The following is a 26,827-nucleotide window of genomic DNA, read 5'->3' on the forward strand; positions in this document are numbered from 1 at the left end:
CCCCAATGTGTATCACCTCTCCTTCAGTCTCAGGGTAGACTTACTAAAGCTTTTAAAATAGGCAAGTGGTGGTGTTGCCCATAGTAACCAATCAGATTCTAGATATCATTTCTCTTTTGCATTATCAAAAATAATAGAGGGCCTAATTGAAGGTTGAACACAAAAGTATTAGCAAAAGCAAAGTTGGAATCAATTGCACAGAGGGGGTCATTACGAGTTGATCTCTCACTAGCAACTTTTTGCAGCTGTGCAAATGCATAGTCGCCGCCCACAGGGGAGTGTATTTTCGCTTTGCAAGTATGCGAACGCTTTTGCAGCCGAGCACTACAAAAACAGTTTGTGCAGTTTCTGAGTAGGTCTGAACTTACTCAGCCCTTGCAATTACTTCAGCCTGTCCGTTCCCGGAATTGACGTCAGACACCCGCCCTGCAAACGCTTGGACATGCCTGCATTTTTTCCAACCACTCCCAGAAAACCGTCAGTTGACACCCATAAACGCCCTCTTTCTGTCAATCACCTTGCGTTCAGCTGTGGGAATGGATTCTATCCATCGCCCAGCAACGATCTGCTTTGTACCTGTACGACGCGCCTGCGCATTGCGGTGCATACGCATGCGCAGTTTTGACGAGTTTTGACCTGATCGCAGCGCTGCAAAAAGTTGCTAGCGAGCGATCAACTCGGAATGACCCCCAGTGAACGCAAATCTGCACACACAAAAAAAATACACACCCACAGTGCAAAGTAACATAAAAAAATCCAAATACACAAAAGAGGAGTCACCCTGAAAGCTAAGCAAACTAGCGTTAGAAGCAATTATACTGCAGTTTTTTTGCAGACTAGCGTTCATTTGCACTAAGAGAACCTCTGGCTTAGTGTTTTCAGTAAATTCAACTACAACCACAGGGTAATGTGCATATGTTACTAATGTCCTACATTGTAATACATGAACAGTTTAAATGATGCACTTACCAACATAAGCTAAACAAAGGAATAGACCCAAAATTCAGAATGCATAAGGGTCAAAAACCTGCAACTAAAATAGTGAGGCAGCGCACAAGCTGTGTGTGATTTTACTCAACAACATCAGCTGAGTGTGATTATACGCTAATTGTGCAGCCATCTCATCAATCATCGATATTATTGCTGCCATTATAGTGACTTGCAGAGTGTGCGTAGCTCTATACCTGCCCAGAATCTGCATTGACTTTCCCTGTACTTTAAACTTGTCTATCTGCAGATATGCATATGCACCACCCTGGACCCAGGTACATCCTCCCACTGCACGCCCCTGTTACACGCCCAGATTTGTAAACGTGCGGAGACTGCCCACAGACACTCCTCTGCCATGCCTTTTTAACATTGTTTAGTTGAGGAGATGTTTTATGTGCAAGTCTGATTAATAATTTAGCAGAAGTCATTTTTACTCTATTCCGTATGCAAATATAGCGGCGGACATGCGCCGTGTGAATTTTTTACATGCGCAGTGTATCAATTATCGGCAACGGCAAATGCATTTGCTTTCAACCTTGAATTAGGCCCAGAATCTGATTGGTTACTGCATGCAGCACCTCCACTTGTCTGTTTCAGACGCTTTAGTAAATCTACACCTAAGGGGCAGATGCGTCGGAACAGGGTGGAGAGGGAGCATCTTGCCCCTCTAAATATGACAGAGGTGCCAATGCCCACTGCGGGGGAGCACTTACCTCTGGATCCCCGTGGGCAACTTCTCCTTTCCAAGCACTCTGCGGCTGCAGGGTGCTGTCCCGTCTGCTATCCTAGCCGGCTGTCTCTCTGAGTATTCACAGATGCATTACTGGGAAGAGGCATGGTTGTGGTCCCGGGATGTCACAGCAGGCACAGATTGGCCAAGCCTACTCCCAGTTATGTATTAGTGAAGACTCAGAGAGACAGAGTCGGCTAGGAGGAAAGTAGATGGGAAAGTCTCCTACAGCAACAGAGTGCTTGAAAAGGTGAGGGATCCTAAGAATAATTAGCCCAGGGGCTCTTTGAGTCAGTCCTGGTTCTTGAAATACCGGGGAAAAATTGAGTAGGGGTCCCCCAGTATTTTAAGAACCAGCACTGGGCTCTTGGACCGGTCTTGGTTCCAAAAATATTGGGGGAAAGGATACAGGGGTCCCCCATATTTTTTAAACCACCACCAGGCTCCACTAGTCTAGAAGATAATGCCACAGCCAGGGGACACATTTATACAGGTCCCTGTGCCCATGCCATTACCAACTCAACTAGTCAGGCCTGGCCAGGGTTCCATGGGGGAGTGGGGACCCCCCTCAATAAAGTGGAACCCCCACTCCAGGGCCCCGAAGGGCAGCCAACAGTGGGCTGTGGATGGTGAATTCATAGTCCATTCAAGTGTATAAAAATAATAATAAATATCGTCTTTTACAGTGGAACTATAGGTCCCAGTAAGAATACTTATACACACTCACACTTTCATATACTTACTGACCGTCCCACATAGCACTTTGGTCCCCCTGTCCAAGTAGTAATCCTTACCTGTAAAAAGAATATATATATATATATATATATATATATTGATAATGCTGATATTGATTACCTTATAACCTTCACTATATGGGTAAGGGACTAAATACGCAATTGGCGTATGAGATACCGTAAGGGTACGCACTTAGCGTAGCGGACGCTTATCCGTGGTCGAGACGCACGAGCGGCACGTTCGCTCACGGCTTAATGCGTAGAGTCAAGCACGCTATTGGCTGCCGACTACCGTAATGATACGCTACCAGCGTAGCGAACGCTCGAGACCACTAGGAGATCACGAGCGTCGCAGACGCTCACAGGATGATTATCAGTAAACCTTGAATGTAACACACAGAAAGGATATTCTTACGCTGTAAACCTTGTTCTGAAACACTGTAGCGATATAACGCTGCTTAACCTTAATACTAAAGTTGTTTGAGCGATCGAGACGCTCTTATTACCCTCTGCAATATAATGAACACACAATACCGTGCTAAGGTTCCAACACCTTTACTAACAAGCGTCTTAAGTTATATCGAAAAGAGAAACAGTTAACAAGTCATACGCTACAAATTAACATATAATTCTAACAGATTATCTAGACAGAAATATACAATAGTGGCACAATTACATTTAAGGGGAAGGAGAGAGAGAGAGAGAGAATGGCTTACAATAAACATGAGGTAAAATGGCTGCAGAGAACTTACGCACAAGGGGAAACAATCGCATGCGCCTTCCTGGATATCCAGCTCCCGATTATCAGTGATGAGAACCGTTAAGAAGAGTAGAGAGAGAGTGGAGCTGGCCCAGGTCGGCTTGTCCTTATATACACTGCATACAGTATACTACAAAGGGACCTATAATCTCATTGTTCATTGGACACAGGAATGTCTCCTCGCATTATAACAAAAGGTCATAGGTTAGTTTGAACAGGTGGGCTGTGTCTATTACAATCAGCTCAGGTGGGAGGGAATCTCCGGATTCCCGCCGCATGGATAATGAACTGCAAATATAGGAAATGTCCAGAAACTACTAATGGCCATAACAATATGCAGGAGCGTTTAATCTATACCTAACCAAGACCGGATTATTGCTATTAAAATACTCTTCGGTTAGGTACCAGACACAACTGTTCTACCTTAATCAGACCCTTTGTACCACATAAAGAGGGATTCCCAAGTCCGTGAACAAGTTACATTAACCAAACTTAGTTATCACTAAAGGGAATATGACCTATAAAACCTGCTATATGGATTTATTATCCAGCGATTGAGTCGCTCGCTAGACGCGCACAAACTCTACCGTAAGTGCACATACCATGCGCTCGAGCGTACGCCCATAGAAGCGTCGTCACGCATTTGCGAGTATGTGCACGCACGCCAGTGAAAGTGCATGTGCAGCGGGCACGCGCATGAGGTGAATATATGGCAACGCGCAGCGCGATATTTTTCTGACTTTGACAGTCCACCCTTTGGCAGTCACCAATAACTGCCACTTCCTAAAACAGTTCAAAAAGAGAAAAATATATGTCATATGTGAATACATTTCTATGATTGGGTAAGGGAGGAGAGAAGAAGGTGGGAAAAAGGTATGACCTAGTGAGATAGTAGAAGTATGTATGTATGTATGAGTCCATGTTTGAGGGGTCATGTATCATCGTGCCGTACGTGTTTTAGATCAAGCTTCGAGGTATTGCGAAGTATACATTTGAATTCCTTCTTATCCCGTATTAAGGGTCTGTGGATGGGCTGTCAAACTTTACCGAGCTCTCTTCGGCTTTTGGTTGTAACAAAATGGGGGAGCACATTTTAGTTGATGATACATGAATGGGGGGATATGTGATTGCTGATATCTGTGCCTATATTCCCTATCGACTATGTGTGTCATTACCTGAAGGTTGTAGAGATGAAGATAAGAAACAATTATGGTAAATGCAGTGATAAACTATGTGAGTTTAATATACATTTGTTGATTGAAGTCTTGTCTTGTGTCTTGTCTTGATGTACATGTTGACTGTAGTCTCCCGATGCTTTTGCTATAAACTGTGTGCAAAAAGCTTTCTCAATGTCCATAGACTTACAATCTTTAAAGTGTTGGGCTATCGTAAAGTTTAAAAGTCACTAGGGATATTGGGGGGTCTATGGCATTGTCCATCAGTGGTCTGTATAAAAGGTTGTCAAATTCTTCTTCCAAGCGGATGTCTTTGTACCTTGGAGGAAAACAAAGGAGAAACGGGTGAAAGAAACGGACCGTGGAATCACATTTTCATCACAACATTGTCTCTATCGTTGGGTCATAAATCACATTAGTCGTTGTTATTACAGTGTCCTCACTTCTTAAACTCATCACTCGGGCACTACGTTTACACTTCGTTAAAACCCGAACGCATCTAAATATCAGACCGACCAATATGATGACACCCAGAATACACAAAAGAAATTTCCCTACATCCATGATAATACCTTGGGCCCATTCTCCTAAACCAGAGAACCAATTTTGTGGGTTCAACCATGACACCCAACCGGTCAGCTCATTCCCCACAGCGGCGAGGGTGAGATTGTGCTTCCTTCGGAACTCCCACTTTAATTGCAAAATGTCATCCATCTTTTGGTCTATGACCTCGACCGGGTCCTCCGTGCTGTTTGTAATATACGTGCAGCACTTTATTCCATACTGAGTCGCTAGGGTAACACAATACCCGCCTGTCACAGCTGTGAGATAATTGAGAATCATCCTATGCTGAACCAGTTCTGTTTTGTAGGGTTGTAACTCTCTCCCAGTATACCTGAATGTGTCATCATACATTTCAGTGATATTGTCTAATAAATTTGCAAGCGCAGATATATATCTATAATTCATCACTCCTCTGGCGGTACGAGTGATATCTAACGCGAGTAGGACTTGAATCCCGGTGGATTCATGGATCAGGTCAGAGGCCGGATGCTCTGTTCTTTCTATCAGGTGCCGTTTAACGATGTGCTCGTAATGAGTGTGAGTATAGGGAGATTGGGCACCACGGTGAATATCTTTCATTTTAGTGTGGAATACAGTCATTACCTCAGGCAGTACTTTTCCAATATAACACAACCCTTCCGAGTTTGGGGCAAGCCACTTATACGCCTTCCTCCCGCATATGAAATATGCATCATCGGGGAGAACATATGGGACGGAGTGTGACATAACCATATTACAAATTTTCCATATGAAATCTCCTAACCCTAATTCTCCCATCTGTTTAGTACACGTATCTGTTTGTACGACATGTGCACAGTATCCTGGTGATACTTCTCCAACTCGCATGGTCCTACTTCCTAAAGTGTACCTATACCGGAAGAATCTTCCATGGTCGGCTATCTGGCGTATAAGTTCTGTATCTATGGGCAATCTGTCGGCTCTATGTGAGAATGTCATGGTCTGATTACTCCATGACACTTCCCAATTTCCCGGCTTTCGGGGATTGGAAATGTTAAAGCACACTAAGGACCTATCCACATGGTATTGGTGGAGCTTCAAACTAGGAGGACTGGAGATATTAAACCTCCTGTCCACCGGCCTCCCACCACTTAGCTCAAGTACCTCTCCTACCGTTAAAGGGAATGGTACTAACCCTGATTTGCTATGGCCTTGAGGTACTTGAGAGCATACCCAACAGTCTGTCTGATTTAGTACTTTACCCACTAAGGAGTGATAGTCACTCAATGGATGCCTATCCATATGGATATTAAACTGGATTGACATTTCTTGATGCACCCATCCTCAACTACGTTATTACAATACCTACAGATGCAGTTTTCTTCAGCTAACAATCCATCACAATTCCTTTTTATTGTCAATGCTATCAGATCGTTTTCTGATACTCGCCTTTACTCGTTGATTATGTTGTTCTTGGAAAACTACGCCTTCATTCTGGTCATCAGAACCCATTCCAGATCCCTTCTCGACTTCCATGGTACTCTCACCGAAACAGACTGCTCTGGTCAACATCATGGTTAACAGGAAAATCCATATCACAGTCTCTTGGGGCAAGTCCATCTTAGAGGAGTAAAAGGAGAAAATAAGAAGAGGGAAGGGAAATATGAGGGAGGTGGGAACTGGAGAAAATAACAAATGGGAGAAAGAAATCTGGCTCGACAAGCTTCTGGTCTTATTATCCTCAACGCTCAGGTGTCGTCTCAATCTTCCCTGAACAGACACTCTAGTGATACAACCTCTACCGTCTGTTATGTGTCACGGGACCTCTCTGGATCACCAACCTTTTTACAATGAGACGTATGGACCCAAGTCTCTCTCTCGGCAACCTTCAAAGCAGTTGTGCTGGTCAATAAGACTTGATATGGTCCTTCCCATCTGTCAATAAGGCAACCTGAGCGTAGAAAATTCCGTATCATTACATAATCCCCAGGTTCAATGTCATGACAATTACTATCTGGCAGATCAGGAATCACCAACTTCAAATTGTCATTCTGATTCCTTAGTTGTTTACTCATCTTAACCAAGTACTTTACAGTCACTTCATTGTTACACTTCAAATCATCCTGAGGGTTAATCATAACATGCGGTTGTCGACCAAACAGAATTTCAAAAGGAGACAGATTAAGAGGGGACCTGGGAGTGGTTCTGATGCTGTATAATACAATTGGCAAAGCTTCAGGCCACAACAATCCTGTCTCGGTCATTACCTTGCTCAATTTATTTTTAATAGTGCTGTTTACTCTTTCCACCTTCGCACTCGCCTGGGGGCGATACGGAGTATGCAGCTTACTATTAATTCCCATTAACTTACACATTGTTTGAAAAACTTCACCTGTAAAGTGGGTACCCCTATCACTTTCAATTATTCTAGGGATACCGTACCTACACACAAATTCCTGCACAATTTTCTTTGCAGTAAATACAGCGGTATTTGTGGCCGCGGGAAATGCTTCGACCCAATTTGAGAACACATCAATACAGACCAAAACATACTTCAAATTCCTACAAGGTGGCAATTGTATGAAATCAATTTGTATTACTTGGAAAGGGCCATCTGTTGGAGGGATATGAGATGGCTCTGTTGGTATTGTCTTTCCGATATTCTTCCTCAAGCAGGTGAGGCATGTCTTCTTTCCTGCATGGGAAGAAAATCCTGGGGCGCACCAATAAGCTCTTACTAGCTTACACATCCCTTCTTTGCCCAGGTGAGTCAGCCCGTGTGCTGCTTCCGCTAGACTTGGAAGGTATGCTCTTGGTGCCACTGGTTTACCTTGTCCATTTGTCCAGAGTCCTGAGGACTCCTGGCCATATCCTTTTGACCTCCAGACTGCCTTTTCCTGTGGGGAACACAAGTTTTGCATTTCACACAATTTCTGTGTGTTTACAGTATTAAATACCATCAGTTGTGTGATGTCTGTCTGTCTGGGGGTACCGGCTGCTAATTTAGCAGCTTCGTCTGCTCGGCTGTTACCAAGTGATACCGGGTCTTGGCTATATGTGTGTGCTTTACACTTGATAACAGCCACTCTGTTGGGTTCCTGTATCGCTGTTAGAAGTCTTTTGATGTGGGCTGCATGCGCTACGGGTGTGCCAGCTGCCGTCATGAAATTTCTGAGGCGCCATAGGGCTCCGAAATCATGGACTACTCCGAAGTCGTACCTAGAATCTGTGTAGATATTGGCTGACTTGCCCTTAGCCAATTCACATGCTCTGGTTAGGGCAACCAGTTCAGCAACTTGTGCTGAGTGAGGTGGGCCTAGCGGTTCTGCTTCTATGGTACCTTGGTCATCTACGACTGCGTATCCAGTACACAGGTCTCCCGAGTCCGTCTGTCTGTGACAACTACCGTCAGTGTAGAAAGTAAAATCTACATCTTCCAGTGGGTTGTCACTGATGTCAGGCCTTGCCGTGAAATTTTGGGTCAAATATTCCATACAATCATGCATGTCATCCCCTGTATTAAATCCTCCTTCACCATCACTCTCATCCTCCACCCTTTGTGCCTGTCCAGGCACACCTGGGAGATACGTTGCAGGATTTAATGCGCTGCATCTCTTTATGGTGATGTTTACGGGGGCCATTAATGCCAATTCCCATCTTGTAAACCGCGCTGATGAGACGTGCCTGGTTTGGGCAGAATTCAGCAAGGCTGACACTGCATGTGGCGTATGAATTGTGAGGTTGTGTCCTAGCACTACATCTTCGCTTTTTGTAACTAGCAATGCTATCGCTGCAACACTTCGCAAGCATGTGGGGAGGGATCGCGCTACTGTATCTAGTTGAGCGCTGTAGTAAGCTACCGGCCTGCTGGCATCACCATGCTTCTGGGTTAAGACACCTGCTGCGCACCCAGCACTCTCTGTTCCGTATAGCTCAAAGGGTTTCCCATAGTCAGGCATACCTAATGCCGGTGCCTGCGTTAGGCACTGTTTTAGTCTCTCAAATGCCATTTCAGATTCGTCTGTGTGCGAAATCCGGTCAGGTTTACTTGATGAGACCTGCAAAGGTAGGGCTAGTATGGAAAAACCTGGGATCCAGTTACGGCAATACCCACACATTCCTAAAAACGTTCTAATCTGTTGCTGGGTTTGTGGCAGGGTCATGTCACGAATTGCTTGAATTCTATCAGCGGTGAGGTGTCTCAGTCCTTGTGTCAGACAGTGTCCCAAATACTTCACCCGGGCCAGGCATAATTGTAATTTGTACTTGGAAACCTTGTGTCCTGTGTCTGAAAGATGAAACAGGAGCTGTTTCGTATCTTTCAGGGACGCTTCCAGTGAATCTGAACACAGTAGTAAATCGTCCACATACTGTATCAATACTGATCCACTCTCTGGTTGGAAAGACTGTAAACAATCATGCAAAGCTTGTGAGAAGATACTTGGACTGTCTATGAAACCTTGTGGTAAGCGAGTCCATGTATATTGGACTCCTCTGTATGTGAATGCAAATAAGTATTGACTGTCAGGGTGCAGGGGTACTGAGAAGAAAGCGGAGCAGAGGTCAATCACAGTGAAAAATTTGGCAGTGGGAGGGATTTGCATTAGGATCACAGCTGGATTTGGCACTGCGGGGAATTGACTCTCAACTATTTTGTTGACCCCCCTTAGATCCTGCACTAATCTGTAACCCCTCCCCCCACTCTTTTTAACAGGGAAGATGGGGCTATTGGCAGTGCTGGACGTCCTTACCAGAATGCCCTGTTGTAGCAAGCGCTCTATTACAGGGTAAACTCCTAACTCCACCTCTGGCTTCAGAGGGTACTGTGGGATTTTTGGAGCTATCCTACCATCTTTTACTTGCACAACTACTGGGGCTACATTTGCCATCAATCCAGTGTCTTGTCCGTCTTTGGTCCACAGTGAATCTGGTATCTGGGACGTCATTTCTTTAATCTTGGACGGACACCTATTTACAATAACAGTGTGTGACATTAATCTTGTTGGGGAGTCTAGCATATCTTGTGCTTCCTGAGCGTGGTTTTCGGGTATGTCCAAGAACACACCTTCAGGAGCACAGTATATGACGCATCCCATTTTGCACAGTAAATCTCTCCCTAAGAGATTAGTCGGAGCCGATGCAGCCAGCAGGAAAGAATGCTTGGTATGCAAAGGCCCTATCGTAACCTCTGTTGGTTTGCTTAAAGGGTATTGTCGTACTACTCCTGTTACTCCCATGGCTGGAATCGTTTTACCAGTGGTTCTCATGCCCACGGTCGAATTTATCACTGACTTGGCCGCCCCCGTATCTACAAGGAAATTTAAAGATTTACCAGCTACATCAATTGTGACCTCGAGTTCACTTCCAAGACTCGCAATTAATTTCACTGGCTGCAGATTACAGGTATGGCCACACCCCTATGGTGTGTGGTTACCTCCCTGTATTGCAGTGGCCGCTATTACCTGTGAAGGGGGTAAATGGGAAATACCAGAGACTTGCCAGTCTCGTTTTGGGGGATACCTTCTTGTTTCCCCTGCGTGTGGCTCATAACTCCGTTTCTGCGGTCCCTGATCCCAATTTCGTGTGTCATGTCGTTGTCTAGGGGGTTGATATGATTTTTGTGCATTTTTCACTCTACAGTCTCGTGCAAAATGTCCCTCTTCATGACAGAAATAACAAGTTCCCACATTTGACTTACCCACAGGGGTCGGAGATTTATACAGAGGTTGCCTTGTGGTCAGGGCCTGTATACTTACGGCCATTAACTTATCACTTTGTGACTCCCTGTGTCTGGTGATATTCCGATCATGATCAATAGCAGCCTCTCTCAAAGTAGCCACCGACAGACCTCGCCAACATGGTTGCGTGGTCTGTACCCTTGTCCTCAATACTTCCTTTAAACCATCCATTAACACAGATACTGCTACTTCTCTATGATTTACATTTGTCTTAATGTCTTCTATACCTGTATATTTAGCCATTTCCTGTAGTGCCCGATGGAAATACTCAGCAGCTGTTTCTGCCTCTTTTTGTTTAATGGAGAAAATTTTGTTCCATTTGGCAACAGTTGGAAAATACTCTTTTAACTGTAAATTTATTCTCTTTACATTATCTTGGTTGTACACATCCGTAAGGGGTACATCTTCATCTAATTTACAGTCGGCTAAAAATCTTGCTGAGTCGACATTGGAAGGTAAACATGCCCTCAGCAATATCTGCCAGTCTTTGTTATTGGGCTCTACAGTATTTCCTAGTTCTCTAATGTATTTCTGGCTAGCAACTAGATCTTTTCTAGGATCAGGGAATTCAGACACTATTGCTCTTAATTCCATTCGGGAAAAAGGACAGTGCATGGCGATGTTTCTGACAGGAGTGGCTCCTTAAGTGTCAGTTTTCCCATTTGGCACTGCTATTACCCTAACGAGATTAAGTCCAATAACATCATTCTGAGTAGATTCTACAGCATGTGGTGAAATGGTTTCAGCATAGTGTATGGTGCCGTACTTACCAGATGATACGACCTCACCTGTCCCTCCGCTAGGGGCCTTTGATGCTAATCTTACGGGTTGGGCCGTGCCCACTGTTGTTTCTGCTATGGTGGCTGCTAGAGAGAGCGCCGATATTGTTGTTGATTTGTCCTCTTGATCATACTCCTGGGGAAAGTTTAAAACAGGGTACAGCTTGCACGGGTTAGTATTTGCATCTATAATCTTAGTTACATTATTCTTAGCATTTACACAGTTACTAAGTGCCTGTTTATCATACCCCAGTGTGTCTTTCTCTGCAACCACTCTCTCCCCCGTTATGTATGGTGGCGGTGGCGCAGTGGCTATCAGTTTCCCGATAGGGTTAGATCCGGCCGGCTGAGCCAATCCTCTCTGTATTTCACCCTCCTGTTGCCATAACTGTAAATAGTCATAATGTTTGATCCGTCTCTTTGCAGATTTAATGAGACATATCCTTCTCCTTAGATTTTGTAACACATCTGGGCTAAAACTGCCCACTCTTGGGAACTTCTCCCCGTCATGCACAGTCATTCTTTCCCATTCATCGCATAAAACCTCTGTGTGTGGACCGTATTTCTCACACATTACATACCTTGCCGACCCGATTGGTCGGTTTACTAAATCAACCCGAACCGAGGTTGTCCGCCCCCTACCTGAACAACTGGCCCCCATCTTTGCAGGTGTTGCTTTCACTACCTCTGACCTTCAAATCAGGGTCTTCAGCTAAACCTTACAAAAACCAAGATGTCCGGGGTAGGCCGGCGGCGAAGTTTACCGAGTACTCCACTCACTCGCCCACGCCGACCAATACGCCCACACACTGCCTTAGCGCTGGCGTACTCGACCTAGGGCCCCTGCGACCTGAACCTCTATTTACTGGAACATGTGAGTGTGATCCGCAGAGCACTTAACCCTTTCCAGTAACTATTGGTTGTTGGATAGTTCCTGAGTGACCAGCGAACCTCCCTTAAAATAAAAAAAATTACACAAATCACGTTAGAATGTACAAATAGCGTTTATGACCCCTCTAGCGTACGCAAATGGTACTGGGTCAAATTACTAACTAATGCACACAATTACGTGCGGTACAATCGTTCTGCACATAAGCAACTAATCTTATGTGCGGAGCGACCAGTGGAATCGAAAATTGCGGCTGCGAATTCCTTCAGCCTGAGCTTTAATGGCCTATATGGGTTCCGCACCAACCCTTTCTGGTGTTGTGCTCCTTTTATCTATAGCAGACTTCTTAGTCTGCTGTACCTAGACCTCCTGGTCTGTCTGGACCTCCTGGTCTGTTCTACAGTAGACCTCCTGGTCTGCTATACTCTAATGCTCTTTTTATGTTTAACAAGGGATGCCTCCCAAGCCACCATGCAGTCACTTACACGTATGTACCTCACGAGAACTCGATGATTTCCTGTGGTTCAACCCAAAAATTGTAGAAACTTATATATATACACACACTCTCATCACATGTACACTTTCCTTTTGTTTCTGCGCAGAAATCCCTTTCATTCAGTAACACAGTCTAGACCAGATGAGTCGCAAATTAGAGAAGGATCTATTAGCTTAAAATTTTGGACACTAAAATTGACTTGCGCTATTCTCGCGTTACCTCCTTTTCGCCTATTTAAAATAATACTATCGTGTGATTTGTATTATGTGGGCGTACCCAGACGCTCCGTTGCGTAATATACGCTCCGTGCGTCGGCCCTTGTGTTGCGTACACTAGTCTCACCCTTTTGTTAGAGACACGTGTATGCCAGCTGGATATGTCCACAGAAATACAATTAACACGTTTATATCAATGTAGATGATCTTTTAAATGTAATCATCTACCGAGCACCACACAGGTCTTTCCTTATGTCTTTAGGCAAAGCTGTGTGTGTGTTTTACAAATTACCCCTTAATGTATTATTTTTACTCTTTAACTACCAATAGCAACAAATCTTTCTTAGCACGTTATCAATTATGAGATGGCAAACAGGAGAGTGATATGTGAAAATACACGAATGAAAAGAAATGCAGATGTATGCGTGCGTGCGTGCGTGCGTACGCAAGACAGAAATAAAACAGGTTTAAAAAGACAATAGCGTATTGTTCTTACCTCTGGTTCCGGATTCCACCCCAGCACTCCTACGGCGTAGCGTAACAGACGCTTATCTAGTCAGCACCACTGTATCCCTCACCACCAATACGGATACGAAAGGATACTGCGTTCCCGCCCTTTGCTGACAGATAAAGTCTGTGTTCGCTAGTGCGGATGGATGTGTGGAGGACGGACGAGGCCCCAATTGATAATGCTGATATTGATTACCTTATAACCTTCACTATATGGGTAAGGGACTAAATACACAATTGGCGTATGAGATACCGTAAGGGTACGCACTTAGCGTAGCGGACGCTTATCCGTGGTCGAGACGCACGAGCGGCACGTTCGCTCACGGCTTAATGCGTAGAGTCAAGCACGCTATTGGCTGCCGACTACCGTAATGATACGCTACCAGCGTAGCGAACGCTCGAGACCACGAGGAGATCACGAGCGTCGCAGACGCTCACAGGATGATTATCAGTAAACCTTGAATGTAACACACAGAAAGGATATTCTTACGCTGTAAACCTTGTTCTGAAACACTGTAGCGATATAACGCTGCTTAACCTTAATACTAAAGTTGTTTGAGCGATCGAGACGCTCTTATTACCCTCTGCAATATAATGAACACACAATACCGTGCTAAGGTTCCAACACCTTTACTAACAAGCGTCTTAAGTTATATCGAAAAGAGAAACAGTTAACAAGTCATACGCTACAAATTAACATATAATTCTAACAGATTATCTAGACAGAAATATACAATAGTGGCACAATTAAATTTAAGGGGAAGGAGAGAGAGAGAGAGAGAGAGAATGGCTTACAATAAACATGAGGTAAAATGGCTGCAGAGAACTTACGCACAAGGGGAAACAATCGCATGCGCCTTCCTGGATATCCAGCTCCCGATTATCAGTGATGAGGACCGTTAAGAAGAGTAGAGAGAGAGTGGAGCTGGCCCAGGTCGGCTTGTCCTTATATACACTGCATACAGTATACTACAAAGGGACCTATAATCTCATTGTTCATTGGACACAGGAATGTCTCTTCGCATCATAACAAAAGGTCATAGGTTAGTTTGAACAGGTGGGCTGTGGCTATTACAATCAGCTCAGGTGGGAGGGAATCTCCGGATTCCCGCCGCATGGATAATGAACTGCAAATATAGGAAATGTCCAGAAACTACTAATGGCCATAACAATATGCAGGAGCGTTTAATCTATACCTAACCAACACCGGATTATTGCTATTAAAATACTCTTCGGTTAGGTACCAGACACAACTGTTCTACCTTAATCAGACCCTTTGTACCACGTAAAGAGGGATTCCCAAGTCCGTGAACAAGTTACATTAATCAAACTTACAGTTATCACTAAAGGGAATATGACCTATAAAACCTGCTATATGGATTTATTATCCAGCGATTGAGTCGCTCGCTAGACGCGCACAAACTCTACCGTAAGTGCACATACCATGCGCTCGAGCGTACGCCCATAGAAGCGTCGTCACGCATTTGCGAGTATGTGCACGCACGCCAGTGAAAGTGCATGTGCAGCGGGCACGCGCATGAGGTGAATATATGGCAACGTGCAGCGCGATATTTTTCTGACTTTGACAATATATATATATATATATACTCACCTATATCCGGTGTAGATTGGTCTATGTAGGCATCCCAGGGGTTAAAAAAAATGGAAAAAAACACCAGAGATATAGCAGTGTATGTATACTACTACTCACATACTATGCTACTACGCGACTGCCGGCCTCCACGTGACTAATGTCACTAGAGGGACCCAGCAGCCAATCAGGAGCCACTGCCGTAGGAACAGCTTCCTGATTGGCTTTGGTCTCCCCGGGCTCTACCAATCACAGTTTGCCCATAGGAATGAATGGAGCCAAGAGGTGGGAACCGCTTAATTGGGAAAACCACAATTGACCTTGTTGTTAGAGGGGCAAACCATGCATTTTTTTATTTTTTATTTATCTGTTTCATTACTTTACACCACAGGTTCTCAAACTCGGTCCTCAGGACCCCACACAGTGCATGTTTTGCAGGTCTCCTCACAAAATCACAAGTGAAATAATTAGCTCCACCTGTGGACCTTTTAAAATGTGTCAGTGAGTAATTAATACACCTGTGCACTTGCTGGGTTACCTGCAAAACATGCACTGTGTGGGGTCCTGAGGACCGAGTTTGAGAACCACTGCTTTACACAATGAAGCTCTGCACGGATCTTACTGATCCGGCCAGACTTCATTGTGTTATGATTTGCAGTGTTTCACAAAATTCCCCTCTAAAATACTGCTCTGGATTACGAATGACAATGACATTGGAAAACATGAATGATAGAAACACAGGAGCTTAATAAATTATCGGGTATCTTTGTGGAAAAATAGACATGAAAATGGCTGATGTCAGCCGAGATTGAAAATCATCTGAAACACAAGAGCTTAGTAAATATACCCCTAAAAGTGCTATATTATTTTCATAGTGTTGTAGCGGGAAATACTTGCAGCAACAAATCACACTAAGATATGAGGATCTCGTCGTACAGACTGATTTATTGTTCACTATTATTTCTAAATAAAATAAATTTGTCATTTTCTGTAGGAAATCCATCAATTGAACCTGAGAAAAACTGTGTGGCACTAAACCCTGGGAAAAATGTCAAGTGGGAAAGCAGGAAGTGCGGTCAGAAGTTGGGATACATTTGTAAGAAAGGCAACAGCACCCTGTCTTCCATCCTTCCATCAGGTAGAAGACAAATGACTAATGACTGTATGCAGAAACATTGCATAATATTATCACTAACCTATATTTATATAGCGCCAACACAGTGCTCAGCACTCTACAGAGTTTGTGTAATCATTTTCATTTACATATGATTGGCTGTTGTGCTGTGGGGATCACGCTGTGCATCATGGGTAAACTAAGTCTAGTTTTACAGTGAAAATGATACACTATTTTTAACTTGATAACTCCAAGGGGTCTATTCATGATCACTTAAATTTACAAATGTAGCCAGCATCGCGGCAAAGTAGTCACGTCATGTGTGCCCACGAATGGACGCACGCGTGCTTATGCACATGCATGCCCATAGAAAATGCATTAGCTAGGCGTTGGGTGCGTATAGTTACACCCTGGTGCAATAAATTGCCCCTGCGATGAGTGCGTACATGCAGCCACAATGCGGGTGCAACGAGCGTGACTACATCTGTATATAGAAGCATGTGAAAGTGAACATTTTCATCTACTTATATATAAACTAGGGGATTCATCGTACCTTATGGGCGCTCTTCACACCGTCACAAGGGGCTACACCCCTTTAACCATTGCATGCCCTTGGGGTGAAGGAGGGGGTCTGGAGGTGCTGTCCAAGGGGGAGGGCGGGGGCAGGGGGGGTGCGTTTGGGGGAGGGATGGGGAAGGGTGGAATGGGTTTGGGGAGGGGTTCCAGGGGTGCTGCAGGTGGGGGAGGGGTGGTTGCGGGGTGCCACGGATGGGGTCTGTAGATGCTGCGGGTGTGGGAGGGGTGGATCCGGGTGGGCCGCGGATGCTGGAGGGGGGCAGGGGGTGCTGTGGGTGGGGGAGGGGTGGGTACAGAGGGGGTGCTGTGAATGGGGGAGGTGGTCGGGAGGTGTTGCAGGTGGGGGAGGGGTGGAGAAGTGGAGGCCATGGATGGGGGATGGGTTCCGGAGGCGATGCGGGTGGTGGAGGAGCGGGGGTGCCGTGGTTGGGCGAGGGGCAGATGCGTGGCTTTTGCAGATGGAGGAGGGGCAGGTGCAGGGGTGCTGCGAGTAGGGTAGGTGGTCCGGAGGTGCAGCAGGTGGGGGAGGAGCGGGGTTAATGCAGGTGGGGGAGTGGCAGGTGCAGGGGTGCTGCGGATGGGGGATGCGGCCATAGGCGTTGCAGGTGGTGGAGTGGCAGGTGCGGGGGTACCGCGGTTTGATTAGGGGGTCTGGAGGCGCCACAGGTGGGGGAGGGGCAGGTGCAGGGGGTGTCTCGGATGGGGGTGGGGGCCTGGTGGCGCTGCGGGTGGGGGAGTAGCGGGGGCACGGCAGGTGGGGGTGGGGCGGTTGCATCAACTGCTCACCAAAAAGGAAAAGGATCATGGCCTGCATCCAGCCACCTCTCCTTTATATTTGGGCAGATCTGTGACTCTATGACTCTGACTCCGCCCAGCATTGTGACTCCACCCAGCATTAGAAAATGAGTCACAGAGGCACAGATCTGGGCTAATATATAGGAGATTAAGTGTCAGAGCTAGAGATGAGTGGGTTCGGCTCTCAGAGAACCGAACCGTACCGAACTTCACCATTCGAGTCCGGTTCCGAGCCCGGCTCGGGTTTTCCCGACTGACTCGGAAACCCAAACAAGGTAAAACGTCATCATCCCGCTGTCGGATTCTCGCAGGATTTGGATTCCATATAAGGAGCCGCGCGTCGCGGCCATTTTCACTCCAGTCTCGGAGAGTGTGGTGAGAGGACGTGTCTCCGTCCTCAGTGTCTGTGTGGGGGTGGGAAAGTGGGGTGGCGAGTCTTGTGCTGTGTTGTTCTGCTCAGTCCAGTCCAGTGTAGTCAGTGTATTGTGCTGCATCAGTCCAGCCAGTCACAGTGTTGGAGTCCTCTGCTGCTATATGTCCCCAGTTCTGCTGGCTGCTGTATAAGTCCCTTGCAGTTTTGCTGTGTTGTCTTGCATCAGACCAGGGGTAGTGTCTTGTGCAGCATCAGTCCAGTGACCAGTCACAGTGGTGGTGTCCTCTGCTGCCATATATCCAGTGTAGCTGTATAAGTCCCTTTCAGTGGTGCTGTGTTGTCCTGCGTTAGACCAGGGGAAGTGTCTTGTGCAGCATCAGTCCAGTGACCAGTCACAGTGGTGGTGTCCTCTGCTGCCATATATCCAGTGTAGCTGTATAAGTCCCTTTCAGTGGTGCTGTGTTGTCCTGCATTAGACCAGGGGAAGTGTCATGTGCAGCACCAGTCACAGTGGTGGTGTCCTCTACTACCATATATCCAGTGTTACTGCCGTATATTTCCCGTGATATTGCCATATAATTCCTGTGATATTGCCGTATAATTCCCGTGATACTGGCGTATAATTCTTGTGACATTGACGTATAATTCTCGGAATACTGGCGTAGAATTCCTGTGACATTACCGTATAATTCTCGGAATACTGGCGTAAAATTCCTATGATATTTTGCTGCATAATTCCTGTGATATTGCCGTATAATTCTCTGAATACTGACGTATAATTCCTGTGATACTGCCATATAATTCCCGTGATACTGGCATATAATACCTGTGACATTGCCGTAAAATTCTCAGAATACTGGCGTATAATTCCTATGATATTGCCATATAGTTCCTGTGATATTGCCATATAATTCTCGTAATACTGGCGTATAATTCCTGTGACATTGCCGTATAATTCTTGGAATACTGGTGTATAATTCCTGTGACATTGCCGTATAATTCTCGGAATACTGCCATATAATTCCAGTTGTTTTGCCGTACAATTCCATATAAATCCATATAATTCCGTATAAATCCAGTCCAGTGGTGCTGCCATATAACTTCAGTGGTGCTGTCCTGAGCTGTATATTATTTACTCCAAATAAAGGGGTTATTAATATTTAATCCAAATAATTTTTACAGGGTTTGCCCTGTGAGGTGTAGGGGTACGCTCTGTTGTGCAGCATATTGTGTTATATAACTCCAGAAAAATAATGGAGAACAAACATTTGGAGGATTAAAAAGGGAAAGATCAAGAACCACTTCCTCCTGGTGCTGAAGCTGCTGCCACTAGCCATGACATAGACGATGAAATGCCATCAACATCGTCTGCCAAGGCCGATGCCCATTGTGATAGTAGAGGGCATGTAAAATCCAAAAAGCTAAAGTTCAGTAAAAAGACCCAAAAAAAGAAATTTAATGGTCTGAGGAGAAACGTAAACTTGGCAATATGTCTTTTACGACATAGAGTGGCAAGGAACGGCTGAGGCCCTGGCCTATGTTCATTATTGGTGGTTCAGCTTCACATGACGATGGACGCCCTCATAACTGAGGCCTTGACTCTTATGTTGGTGTTAGACGTGCATAACATAGTATCTGAGGTTGAATAGAGGCAAATTGACCATCGTGTTCAACCTGTTTTAAGTGGTCCGGTATCCGCCATTAGTGCAGTGGGATTTAGACAATTGATGGAGGTATTGTGTCCCCGGTACCAAATCCCATCTAGATTCCACTTCACTAGGCAGGCGATAGCAAAATTTTGCCATTTAATTCCAGTGATTGGACGTATAGTTACTAATTCCAGTGATCTTGCCAATTAATTCCAGTGATTTGGACGTAGAATTCCAGTGATTTGGACGCATAATTCCAGTGATTTGGACGTATAATTCCATTTGGAATTGTTTGTGTCACTTGGCTTAGTAATACAGCTACCTCATTGCACCTCTTCAACATCTTTGCATGAGGTGCTGGTTGGGGCCTAGTTTTTGAAAAGCGCTTTCCTGTGTGACACTGCCGTATGAGTCCAGAGGTACTGCTGTATTAGTCCTGGGGTACTGCCGTATAAGTCCAGCAATTGCAGATTTTTTTTAAAGTGACTGGAGCGTGCTGGAGATGCTGTCAGTGGACCAAACAATTGCAGCCCACTCTTGACATTCAGCCACTACATGACACTACTAGATGGGCCAGGTGGTTGTGTCGCTTGGCTTAGTCATACAACTACCTCATTGCAATTATTTTTGTTCTTTGCATGATATGCTGTTTGGGGCCTATATTTTTTATATCTGCCCTCCTGTTTGACACTGCAGTGCCACTCCTAGATGGGCCAGGTGTTTGTGTTGTCCACTTGTGTCGCTTAGCTTAGTCATCCAGCGACCTCGGTGCAACCCTTTGGCCTAAAAACAATATTGTGAGGTGTTCAGGATAGACTGGAAATGAATGGAAATTATTGTTATTGAGGTTAGGAGCAAAATTACCCCCAAATTCTGTGATTTTAGCTGTTATTATGTTTTTTTCAAAAATCATCCAGATCCAAAACCAAAACACAAACGGGTGGTTTTGGTAAAACCAAGCCAAAACCAAAACACGAAAGTGGAATTAGAACCAAAACACAAAACACGAAAAGTGCTCGCCGCACATCTCTAAGTCCATTCATCATGTTCTGAGATGGTGTATAGCCCCCTGCGGTTTACACGGCAGCCTGTGCAGCATATCCCTCCCTGCTGTACCTGCATACTTGTGGCAGATCTCAGCTCCAGCTATCTCCGTCCTACCCTGCAAGGCACTGCAGCCCTGTGTCCCCAGACTGCCCACTCACCTGCTCACTTTATTTCCTCCTCCCATTCAGGCTCCAAGCACCGCTGCAGGTAGGAAGAAGAGACAAATGAGAGCATGTAGTGGTAAGAGGAAGAGGACACGGGAAGAGAATGCCCGGGGACAGGACACAGCATGAGAGGATGCAGGGGAAGATGTGTGTGTGTGTGGGGAGGACAAGATGACACCAAGGAGAGGATGCCAGGGAATAGGACACAGCATGAGAGGGTTCTGGGGAAGGGGAGGACCAAGAGGACACTGGGGAGAGAATGTCTGGGAATGGGACACAGCATGAGAGGATGCTGGGGAAGGGGGCAAGGACCAAGAGGACACCAGGAAGAGGATGCCTGGACACAGCATGAGAGGATGCTGGGGAAGGGGGGGCAAGAGGATGCCTGGACACAGCATGAGAGGATGCTGGGGAAGAGGGGGGGGGGGGGGCAAGAGGATGCCTGGACACAGCATGAGAGGATGCTGGGGAAGAGGGGGGGGGCAAGAGGATGCCTGGACACAGCATGAGAGGATGCTGGGGAAGGGGGGGGGGCAAGAGGATGCCTGGACACAGCATGAGAGGATGCTGGGGAAGGGGGGGGGCAAGAGGATGCCTGGACACAGCATGAGAGGATGCTGGGGAAGGGGGGGGCAAGAGGATGCCTGGACACAGCATGAGAGGATGCTGGGGAAGGGGGGGGGGGCAAGAAGATGCCTGGACACAGCATGAGAGGATGCTGGGGAAGGGGGGGGGGGGGGGGGCAAGAGGATGCCTGGACACAGCATGAGAGGATGCTGGGGAAGGGGGGGGGGGCAAGAGGATGCCTGGACACAGCATGAGAGGATGCTGGGGAAGGGGGGGGGGGGCAAGAAGATGCCTGGACACAGCATGAGAGGATGCTGGGGAAGGGGGGGGGCAAGAAGATGCCTGGACACAGCATGAGAGGATTCTGGGGAAGGGGGGGCAAGAGGACACCAGGGAGAGGATGCCGGGAGATGGGACACATAATGAGAGAATGCAGGGGAAGGAGGGGGAAATGACCCAGGGAACACCAGGGAGAGAATGCCAGCGTATGCGACACCATAGCACCGGTGAGAAGATGCTGGGGGAGAGTGGACACAGAGGATATCAGGCAGAGGATGCAGGACACACACACAGGAGCATGGATGAGATGATGTGGGTGGAAGGGTTTTACAAACAGTACCAGGGCTAGTGAGGGGCTGGGGGCACAGACACCAGTAGCAGTGTGGAAATCCTTAGGGTATTTTTACATGTCGGTATTTTGACCTTGTCGGGATTTTAAATGTTGGTATTTTGTCCATGTCGGGATTTCGACCGTAGGGATTTTGATTGGAGGTAAATTGACTGCATGCCATCTGATAGATATATTTCAATGCAGTAGTCAAACATGTTTTTATATTTGTTTCACAGGGACCAATGATCCCATCTCCTGCCCACCCCTCTGGATCCCCTATTCTGGGTACTGTTATTCTCTGCATAAAGAGGCCAGGATTTGGAAGGACGCAATGTTAGCATGCAGGAAGGAAGAAGGGGATCTCGCAAGTTTGCACAATATTGGGGAAGCAAGCTTTGTTACCTCACAGTTTGAGTATGGTAAGTAGCATTAAACAACTGACTAGATATTAATTAACATTAATGCATTAAAAATGCTTCATTGTACTTCCTTCTTACCTACCATAGAGAGTAGCCATTACAACATTGGGCAGTGTTATATAAGAGAAAAGAATTGAGCCTGTGCTAAATTTTATCCCATGGCACCGGCTCATCCTCGCTGACCTCTGCGTAGCCCCCTCTGGGAGGAGGCTGCCTGGTTGGCACTGAGGGGGTAGTGGGGTGGCATAAGTTGGCAGAGCTGGGGCGTGGTGATCCCCATCTAGACAGTGCGAATCATGTCATTGGCCGCCAGTGCCATCCACTTCACTTGGGAAGTGGGAGGCTGCAGCCATGTGGTGGTGGCATCAGGAGACTTGCCCACTCTTCTGCGAGGCTGGTAGCACCACAATTGAGATGCTTTAGACTGCTAATGCGGCCTACGTTTTGGTGCAAGTATGCACGAGCTGCATAAATGCATTATAAGGGGGGAATTCAATTGTTTTATTGTGGCCCCTGCTCCCAACTAAAGTGACAGGAGCTGTTCAATTACAGTAGAATAAAGTGACAATAAGATCTTCTAGATACAAGCAACTACAGTAGGTTCCACACCCAGAACCAGAAAAGTAAAACAAATGCAAAAGTTGTAAGCCACCATGGTGCTAATATTTTGGACTGTGCTGCAGACGCACCTCTGCAACTGCCACTGGAAAGGAAATCCAGGAACAGAACATTTTGTACCTAATGGAATGGGTTATGTTGGAGGGTATGCATATATATATATATATATATATATATTTTTTTTTTTTTTTTTTTTTTTTTTTTTTTTCAAATATGTACAACTGTGTGTTAAGGACTGTTAATATAATTATATTCATATTTAAAGCGCCTTGAGTCCTATTGGAGAAAGAGCGATATATAAATAAAATTATTATTATTATTATTATTATTATTATAAATGAGCAGGAAAGGTCTTTTCATATGAGCAAAGGAAAGCTGGACTGAACTTTAATATTTAACATTGAAGCAGGGGCACTATACATGTAACTGTCAGATTTCCACAACTCTCCAGAAGCCCCAATTGCTGAGATTTAGATGGCAGTGAGGGGGTTAAAGTGGGTGTGTCCATTATGTGATTGGCTGTGGGCTGATTTGAAGGTTTCCATGGCAACCCTGGAAAAGCTATAAATAGTAACGAGGCAGAGACCGTTGACACTTGGTCTTAGGTAAATGACTGTACAGGCTGCTGACTCCCCTCCATCGGTGAGGGGGAAAATAGGACTTAAATTACCTAGCGGTAAATCCTTGTCTCGTAGTCCGTGGAGGATACTGGGGTCCACATTAGTACTATGGGGTATAGACTGGTACACTAGGAGCCATGGGCACTTTAAGAATTTGATAGTGTTGGCTGGCTCCTCCCTCTATGCCCCTCCTACCAGACTCAGTCTAGGAAACTGTGCCCAAGGAGACGGACATACTTTGGCCGAAATTTACTAAGATGGGAGTTCTATTTAAGATGGGATGTTGCCCATAGCAACCAATCTACCAATGAAATAGTGCTGCTGCGGCTCCCTGCTCCCCCTCCCTCCCCCTCCCTCCCCCTCCCTCCTCTTCCTTCTCACCTGCCTGCACCGAGGGAGAAGGTAAGTATATCCCTCTCTCTCTCTCTCTTTCTCTCTCTCTCTCTCTCTCTCTTAGGGGGACACCGTCTGCCATAATGTGTAAAAAGGGGACTGGCTGCCGCAATGTGTAAAAATGGGGACTGGCTGCCGCAATGTGTAAAAATGGGGACTGGCTGCTGCAATGTGTAAAAATGGGGACTGGCTGCTGCAATGTGTAAAAAGGGGTCCTGGCTGCCGCAATGTGTAAAAAGGGGTCCTGGCTGCCGCAATGTGTAAAAAGGGGTCCTGGCTGCCGCAATGTGTAAAAAGGGGACTGGCTGCCGCAATGTGTAAAAAGGGGGACTGGCTGCCACAATGTGTAAAAAGGGGTCCTGGCTGCCGCAATGTGTAAAAATGGGGACTGGCTGCCGCAATGTGTAAAAAGGGGGACTGGCTGCCGCAATGTGTAAAAATGGGTCCTGGCTGCCGCAATGTGTAAAAATGGGGACGCTGTCTGCTGTAAGGTGTAAAAAGGGGACGCTGTCTGCCGTAATGTTAAAAAAGGGGACACTGTCTGCTGTAATGTGTAAAAAAGGGGACGTTGTCTGCCGCAATGTGTAAAGAGGGGGACTGGCTGCCGCAATGTGTTAAAAAAGGGAGACTGTCTGCTGTAATGTGTAAAAAGGGGGACGCTGTCTGCTGTAATGTATAAAAGGGGCTCTACCTGGTGTAGTGGCGCTACTGTGCAGCGTAATTTGAATAATGTAGACTACTGTGCACCGTAGTATGAATTGCTATTATTTTGTGGCCACGCCCTTTCCCCATGAAGCCACGCCCCTATAGATTTTACGCGCGGCTACGGCGCGCACTGCCCCTGTTTTGCATGGGGGGGGGGGGGGGGCACCACTGTCGTTTCTTGCACACAGCGCTAAAATGCCTAGTTACGGCACTGATATATACCCCTTCAGCAAACTGTAAGGGCCCATACATCAGCAATCACAATTTATTGTTTCACAGAGCCTGTGATTTTTTTTCTCTCCCGGATATAATGGGGGTCATTCCAAGTTGATCGCTCGTTGTTGTTGTTTTCGCAACGGAGCGATCAATCGCTAATGCGCATGCGCAATGTCCGCAGTGCGACTGCGCCAAGTAAATTTGCTATGCAGTTAGGATTTTTACTCACGGCTTTTTCATCGTTCTGGTGATCGTAATGTGATTGACAGGAAGTGGGTGTTTCTGGACGGAAACTGGCCGTTTTATGGGTGTGTGCGAAAAAACGCTACCGTTTCTGGGAAAAATGCAGGAGTGGCTGGGGAAACGGGGGAGTGTCTGGGCGAACGCTGGGTGTGTTTGTGACGTCAAACCAGGAACGACAAGCACTGAACTGATCGCAGATGCCGAGTAAGTCTGGAGCTACTCAGAAACTGCTAAGAGGTGTGTAATCGCAATTTTGAGAATCTTTCGTTAGCAATTTTAAGAAGCTAAGATTCACTCCCAGTAGGCGGCGGCTTAGCGTGTGCAATGCTGCTAAAAGCAGCTTGCGAGCGAACAACTCGGAATGAGGGCCATTGTTCCCCAATCCATCTACTTTGCCCATACATTACAGATATTTTCCAATGAATTGCAGATCATTTTCAGTTAAACAGATCTGTCAATCTTGAAAGACTAATCAGTTTACTAGAAACAGTCTGCAGATCTCCTGATTGCTACCATACACTAGCAATTTGCTGATTGTTACCATACACTAGCAATCTACAGCCCCAATTGATCTGTGAAATGAAACATATTGAAAAACCTGCTTTAACAATCCCAATCAATTTGTGGACAAAATCTGTGCTCTGTGAACCCCATACAATGCAAATTTATTGACACAATCATCTGCAAAAGGTCAGACTGTCCCAATTGATTGCTGATGTATGGGCCCCTTACGTTTTTTAGGGGTGGATTCATGAAGCAGTGAAAAGAGTGGAGAAGTGAGCCAGCCAAGAAGTTGCCCATGGCAACCAATCAACTGCTATGCATAATTTTATAGAATGCATTTAATAAATGTTACTTCAAAGCTGATTGGTTGCCATGGGCAACTTCTCCACTGGCTCACTTATCCACTCTTTTCACTGCTTCATGAATACGGGATACATTTATGTGAACCTAGTCACAACGCCTGGAACCCGGAATCCGAAAATTCCACCACACCATCCACCCCTCCCCCCTGCCCGCCATCTAACAGCCAGTATCCCGGCGTCGGTATTGTAATATACAGGTATGACTTATAGGCCCTACACACTGGCGGATATGCCGCCAAGGCGGCCGACGGCCGGTACGGCTGATGGACTCCGCGGGGTGGAAGGGGGGGGGGGGGTGAAGTTTCTTCACTCCCAGGGGCAAACGCAGGATTTGCACAAGTGGGTTTCCAGAGAGGGGTGGAGCCAACCACGGGGGTGGAGACTGAGGTGACCCAGTATATGCTGGGTCTGTTATACTAGTGTAGATAGATAGACTTGCATAAGATGATAGATTGATAGACAGATAGACGTAGCGGTGCATATATAAACGAGCCAGCACAGGGTCATAAATAAGAGCTCCCGCTCCCCGTTACTTGTGTAGTGGGAAGGTGACAATATGCTCCGGCTATCATCGCAGGCTATGGGAAACAGCTGCTGGAGGCTGCGCTATGCTGCGATAAGTACGCATCACAGCAACGCCACACCATGCAGCCTCCCGCAGCAAGGATGTTAGAGGACACTTTTGTATATGTGTGTGTGTGTGGTGTGTGAATATATGTATAT

General features: G+C 46.1%; 1 protein-coding gene across 1 annotated transcript in view; it reads left to right on the forward strand.

Annotated features, from left to right (window-relative positions):
• LOC134927295 (macrophage mannose receptor 1-like) overlaps positions 1–26,827 on the forward strand; it is a 425,485-nt gene that overhangs the window by 89,858 nt on the left and 308,800 nt on the right. The window contains exons 6-7 of the mRNA XM_063921541.1: positions 16,124–16,267; positions 22,261–22,443. Of these exons, the coding sequence (XP_063777611.1) occupies positions 16,124–16,267; positions 22,261–22,443 (327 nt within the window). The remainder of the gene's footprint in view (positions 1–16,123; positions 16,268–22,260; positions 22,444–26,827) is intronic.

Source organism: Pseudophryne corroboree, chromosome 5 (genome assembly GCF_028390025.1).
Source record: "Pseudophryne corroboree isolate aPseCor3 chromosome 5, aPseCor3.hap2, whole genome shotgun sequence".
NCBI classification, from domain to species: Eukaryota; Metazoa; Chordata; class Amphibia; order Anura; family Myobatrachidae; genus Pseudophryne; species Pseudophryne corroboree.